Source organism: Sycon ciliatum, chromosome 6, assembly GCF_964019385.1.
Source record: "Sycon ciliatum chromosome 6, ocSycCili1.1, whole genome shotgun sequence".
Lineage (NCBI taxonomy): Eukaryota > Metazoa > Porifera > Calcarea > Leucosolenida > Sycettidae > Sycon > Sycon ciliatum.
In genome coordinates, this window is record NC_088648.1 from 3215021 (window position 1) to 3221803 (window position 6783).

A 6783-nucleotide genomic window follows, 5' to 3' on the forward strand; every position below is an offset into this window, starting at 1 on the left:
CCTTGACATCGAGGGTCGCTACGATCTTCCCTTCTCTCCGAAAAGCACACGAACGGGTGCACGACTAAGCGGCCTGCCATGCCGGCTTTGTGCAACACGGAGACCTCTACATGGAATAGCACTCCTGCCGACACACACACACACCGGTTCTCACACACACACACACGCGCGCGCACACACACCTGGGTAGAATAGGTACTGTACTTACGTGAACATCCATTATGCGGGCGCGGAAGAAGCCATAGGCCTATACTCTCTGCGATATCCATGTACCGGCATCTGCAGCTAGGAGCTCAGCCCTAGCCCGGTCAGCACAAACGAGCGAGTGAGAAGGATTATAATCCCGGAGGACGCTTCAAGTGCTCGCCATTCGAAGAGCGACCCGAGGTCCGGTGGTAGCCGAAACTGCCCGCCTATTTTTTCTATAAATTCTATTCAGATTTACAGGAGCTCGTAGTCGTACAGATGCAATTTATGTCTAACGGAACGAGGAAAGTCGAAGAAGAGTATTTTTTGTCTAACTTCAACATTCAAGTATTTTCTTCCAGCAGTATTTCTCACACTAGCGACAGCCCCGGTCACGTCTTTAGCTTCTAAGTAAGTAACTGCTTCCACTTTCACTAGCTAGCTGAGCCTCTCTAGTCTTCCTGTGAAAATCAGTAAGCATTCCCTATCTGCTACTGCACGTAATGATTATTGCAACTGTGCTGTGTACTGAGTCTGTTGTACACTGTTTCTAAAATTCTAGCTGCTGTTTACAAGGGTTGAGTACAAAATGTTGTTGTTGTTTTCCGCTGACTTTGGCTTGGTACAGAAAACTGAGTACGGTACTGTCTGCTGGTCTTTGTTCGTGTTCTGTGTCGCTCGCTAGACGTGAAAAGGATCAGCCCTAGCGCGAGGCGCAGATCACGCCAGCTCCTGTCTGACCAATCACCGCGCGTTGCTCGTTCGTAGCTTCACACCTTTCTGTGGCCAGGCTAGGCTACGAGAGTCCGTTGGAGACGAATAGTAAACTGCGCGCCAGCCACACCTTGCTCACTTTGCCTAGAGTAGCTACAGGAGTCGGTCGGTTCGAACGCCTGCTGTTGCGAAAAGGAACAAGTAGCAAGAAAGCTTGTTGTGTGTTTTTCTATCCGTGGAGCTTCTTCTTCCCCGCAGCAGCAATTATGGTTTCTCTTGCCGGGCAGCGCATTTCGGAGCTCCGCGACCCTCCGACCAGCTTCAGTGTCAAGGACAACAGTAGACTTGTTCTGGATTACCATAGTCTGGACCCGCATGATAGTCACACCCTGTCGCACTGGGTTTCGCAGATGTCCATGAACCACACAGCTCCCACAACCAGGAGCTCCAACATCACTGAGCGTGTCAGCGTTCCCAGCTCGGAGCATGTGGCAGAAATTGTCGGCCGTCAAGGTATGTCCTGTAGTGCTCTGTTGTCCCTTTCCCTTTTATGTTCCTGCTGTTCGAAACAATTTCCGTTGGGTTCTCCCTATTTTTGAATTTTGCAAATGGCCGTTATGGACGTTGCAGCGGCTATGGTGGTTAGAACGGAATGGCCGTTGAATGCGTAATCTTACAGCAGGAAGGCATTAGGACTCTGCTTGCAGGTTCTGTGACATTCTTGGTGGCCGGTGGGAACCACGGTCTGTGTATCGTTTCAGAAGGGAGGTTTGCCGTGTAGTTTCCGGCATATCGTTACAGCGCCTGTTCGCTTGTTCCGTGGACTGTCGTGACTTGTGTCTGTGTGCAAGCTCTGTTGCCGGCGTAGAATGTGCATCAATGACTATGTACGTACTAGTAGTGGTGTTTAGGAACATTGGCATTGGCATCTCCGCCGTTCTGTGTAGCCTATTATAGGCAATATTCACCACTCCCGTGTTCTTTTGCTTGCTTTGTGTAATTCGGCCAGGGTGCAAGATCAAGGCTCTTCGAGATAAAACTGGAACCTACATCAAGACACCTGTTCGTGGCGACGAACCTGTCTTCATCGTCACAGGTCGTCCAGAAGACGTCAGCACTGCACGAAAGGAGATCCTGGCCGCCGCCGAGCACTTCACTCAGATCCGCGCGTCGCGCAGTCGCGGAGGCAATGCCAGCGGCTCTCAGTACAGCATGCCTCTGAGCTACGGCGGCCTAGCTGCCCCGTCACGACCACCGGACAACGACATCACCATCAAGGTCCGTGTTCCGTACCGCGTGGTTGGATTGGTCGTAGGACCTAAGGGCTCCACCATCAAGCGGATTCGGATTCAGCAGACGACCGGCACTTTCATTGTCACTCCAAGCCGAGATCGCGAGCCGTGTTTCGAGGTGACGGGCAGCGCGGAAAACGTCGAGCAGGCCAAGGACGAGATTGAGAACTACATCGCCATGCGCACACGCAACAGTGAAGAAGAGGATGTAGAGGGCGGTCGTCGTTCACCCAATAGTCATCACCACATGCGTTCAGGGCGCACTTCTGACGGCATGTCGGGACGTCTCAACTCGGTAGTTTCGCCTCTGTCTCTGCTGAACGACAGTGAGAGCCCGTTCGAGCCCAGCAACCTGGCTAATGCCGTCGATCAGTTGGCCACGCACAACTTGTCCTACCTTGCGTTCCAGCAGTACGGTGTCACTGGACATCCCGACCTGCCCAACACACTCGGCCCGCTCCAGCAGGCCCAGCAGCAGCATCAGCAGCAGCAGGCCCTGCGCAGTCTGAGCCAAGGGTATCCGCGAGAGCGCTCACTTTCTCGCGCCAGCTCTGCCCACTCCAACCAATCCCAGAATTTGATTTCTATGCACTCGGACGTACCTCATCGTCCTGTTGGTCTTACCGTCAGTGACCCTACATCAGAGATTGGCCGTGTTCGCCGAATACATCATTCTCTTCTTCCCGAATCTCGCGACGCAAAATCCGCGTCTAGCATCTTCGGTGGCGGGAACTACGGTGCAGTGGGCACCTCGCCGACCACTCCCAGTACAACAGGCTCTGGCAACGCATTCAACATCAGCCTGTCCACACCATCGGCCAGCAGCATCAGCCCATTCGAGACACCCGAATCACACTGCACCAACTCTAGCTCCGACGAGCCAGGCATCTCGCCGCGTAGCCGAGAGAGCAAGACTTGCTACTTGTGCCGTGTGGAGCACGCCAAGGAAACTGCCCTGGTGCCATGTGGCCATGTGTACTGCCACGCCTGTGCAGTGAAGGCCTACAGTGACAACAACCGAATGTGCCCAAGGATGGGTTGTAACTGCCGTGTTGAGGACATCCTGCGCATTCGCGTAAGTCAGGATTGAAGCAGCGGCTCCAAACTGCACCACAGCGACAGGGATGTATCGCTTCACGTATGACACGGTTGGTTTGTAACTATGTGTGTAATGGTCGACTTGTGTTGTTGCTGGTCCTAAGTTAAAATGTTTTCGTCTCGCGGGATGGAACTGGATATGGTCAATTGTACTGAACTCTGCCTTCGTCGTTTTCCTTCGCCATTGACTGCATGTGTAGATGCACTGCACTTCAGTCGGCGATTTAGTTTTGATGCGTGTTGTCTAGTGTGTCTAGTGTGATTGTGGTCTTGGCCTTCGTGTGTGTTGTCAAAGTTCAAACGCAGATCTTTGTATTCATCCTCGCTGTGTGTATACGTGCCCAATGACACGTGTGTTTGTATGCACGCATTGTACTAATCGCAGATGTATTGTTGTGTTGGTGCCCCCCCCCCCCTTCTCTGTTATCGAATTCGAAAATTCACAGATGCACACTTGTTCTGCAATAATCTGCCTGTCTGTATTGCTTGGTTCGTCAGCTTGTGTGCCTACATATAAATTCCGGTGCAGCCCACAAAGCACTGCATATCTTTGTCAATATTACGTTAGTCTCGGGTCTTTAGAAAGTCAGAGACAGACAGAGAGAGAAAAAAGAATGGAATATCATATGCCGCGTCAAATGATATGGGAAGACGAATGTTTACAAAGGTAGTCCTTGTAGGCGTATTTGCTTTCGTTAGCCCCGGCCTGGAGTTTCTTTTGGCGCGATGCTTTCTTACGCAAGCCCCCATCCCCCTATAATCCGTATCAATTAAAAAAACCCTGATTTCCTCATTTTCCGTGCTATCACCTGTTGTTTCTACTCTATCATCATCATCATCATCACACATCCTTATTTAGTATGGTATATCTAGCCCGGGGAGGTCAAAAAAGAGTACGCATTATTATGTCTCTGTCTCTCATTTCGCACCCCGGGTCCAGTGTATTATTTAATCCCGAGTCTACGTATTTCCATATGAACATTTACTATACTCTCCCTGCTCGTCTGACAGCACAGGATGGCAGCAGCTAACTCTAGTCTCGACCGATATCGGAGAGACGATTTTTTCCCTTTCATATTACGTTTTTATGCATAGCTCCCTTCCAGTTTGCAGACAGCACCAATATTGTGGTTTCTCCTAGTATGAGCATATATAGCGACGACACCAGTTTCTATTATGGATATTTCTCTCTTTTTCACCTTTATATCGACTAATGCTGACCGGTGCAAGCGTGTGATTAATTATTCGATTTAGAAAGAAAGTTTTTTTGCGATCATCCAACCTACATTGTATGGTGCCACCTGGTCTGGAATGGTGTGTACAGTCTTGGGTGCAATTGAGTTGTGTGCTTGGGTGCAGATTGAGTTGTTTCTCCGAGTTACTTGAGAATCACTGGGGGTCTTTTACGAAGTTTGTATTTCCTAAATCTACCTAGTACTAGTAGTAGAACGAAGTCAATATTAGATTTATCACGACTAGACAAACGCATGTATTCAATCTCTAAAATAGCCCTAGGCTAAGGGGTGAAATATGCAGGAATATTTGACTGGTTAGGCATAGCAAAAATTTAACAAGTAAGAGTGATGATCTCCCATAATGCAATTTTCTGTCTTTGCCTGTGAGTGCGAGCCAAACGTACTGAAGTACCTGCAGCAAATCCAAACGGTTTCCGCTGTTCCTTCCTATAAATCTGTGTGTTGTGTGGATCTTGCTTGCATGACATTGTAATTGTATAATTATAATGTGTGGACATGGTGTATGGCCCTGGCGAAGATGCGCATATCACTGACAAGAATAAATACACGCATACAATTTTAAAAGACATACGTATACATGTAGTTCATTAATTTTCATCATCAACATAAATCATTGATTCGTTGTGAAACTCTCTCGGCGCATTGATGACAACAATGCGACGAGAGGGTTTCACAACGAATCACCAAATCACTGCTTGGTCTTTGAAAGTGACGTGTGCTCCGGTAGCGAGTTTCGCACGGAACTGATTTCTATTGAAACAGACAGGCTGCTTGCATTCATCTACATGTAGGTACATTAGTCCAAGTACAAAGCTAGTCACACAGGTGCGAAGTGAGAATATGAATGATAGATTACTCTCCGCTTCACTGATTCAGTGAAGCCGGCACATACTAGGTGAGAGGAAAGAGTCATAAGAATAATTTCGGATTTGGCTCCAACACGGCAACAGAAGCCATCGGCCGTTGACTCAAGCAAGCCATGGCATGATATTCCATGGCTTGCTTGAGTCATGATAACTACAGAAGCTAGTCTCTTCACGGTCATGCATGATGACGCCCTTGTGGCTTTGGCCAAGGCCAAGGGCTTCCTCTACAGCTCTGGGCAAGTGCACAGCAGGGCAGGGGAGTTCTCCGTAGGTACAACAAAATGTCATCATGGTTATACTTATACTAGTCTTGTACTCTGGTTCATGTCCATCAACTGTAACTAATTCAGTACGAGCGCAGTACGGTGTACTGGTGCCTTTGGAACAAAAACTTTACTTGCAAAATGCGATCAGCTTGCCGGCCGGTAGTGTGTGTTCCCGCATCCGGGTGCAAAATCGAGGGGGGCATGAGCTCAATGACTCAATAAATGAGCGGAGTGAATACGGTGGACCGGTTCGCGACTAGTACTATAATTTTTTTTGTAGTGTAGCCTACCCACTCTACACAATCACTGCAAACAAAAGCGCGTGGTAGCGAAGTCGAGTAAGATTCAATAATAAAAATGATGAAGTGGAGGGGGGGGGGGGGGGGGCGCTCTGGCTCTTCAGCTCCGTGTGCTGTAGTCATGGTAGTGTAGGTGCGGATGCAGGTCGTTGTCACAAGGATGATACCTAAGGCTACATTATGGCCATGACGGATCTTGGCCATCATCGGTACACAAGCGATCATGTCGAGCTCCTTGAAAACACCTGCATTCATGCGCCGTGTGTGCCTTGGCTTCGATATTCAGCCAGAAGAAGGCCGATTTATCGCACTCCTACATTCTACAATTTATCTTGAACAGAGCTCGAGCAGTGCACTTACTTCACCATGATCACGTGGCCGAGACAATATCAGTCAAGTGGCTAGCTAGCTGAATGTGCATCTTGTCAAGGTCCTCCATCTCCTATACATGTTTTACCAGTCTACCTCTACACTACTTGTAGCTCTGTGGCTGTGGTGGAGGCAGCCAGAAACGTGCAGATATTACTCCGGGCCAGCTTTTCACTTTGAAGTGCTGCCTTTCAACGGGCTGCAGGTAGCAGATAAATTGGTTTGGCCCGTCAAGTGTCCCAGGCAGTGAAGCCGACCGGTGGGTTGTCAACCTCTGGCAAGAGAATTTATGGAATTCATTTTTGAGTCGAGCCACTTGGCCCCGCGAGATGGTCCGATAGAGCAGTTTGGAGCAATCGATTGGCTGACGGTTACATGTTCGCCAAAAATCGGGCCCATGCCGATAGATACAGACAGTCATGGTACGCGTGCAGTGC

General features: G+C 49.2%; 1 protein-coding gene across 2 annotated transcripts; it reads left to right on the plus strand.

Moving 5' to 3' along the window:
* Positions 1 to 362: 362 nt before the first annotated feature.
* Positions 363 to 4575, plus strand: LOC135819174 (RNA-binding protein MEX3B-like). 2 transcript variants are annotated; one of them, XM_065332334.1, is made up of 3 exons: positions 363 to 659; positions 872 to 1413; positions 1910 to 4575. In XM_065332334.1, the coding sequence occupies exons 2-3, from the start codon at positions 1167 to 1169 to the stop codon at positions 3280 to 3282; spliced, it is 1620 nt and encodes a 539-aa protein (XP_065188406.1). In that variant the 5' UTR covers positions 363 to 659; positions 872 to 1166; the 3' UTR covers positions 3283 to 4575. The 2 variants fall into 2 exon arrangements, with proteins under 2 accessions (XP_065188406.1, XP_065188405.1); XM_065332333.1 differs by having other exon boundaries at positions 363 to 597.
* Positions 4576 to 6783: the final 2208 nt, after the last annotated feature.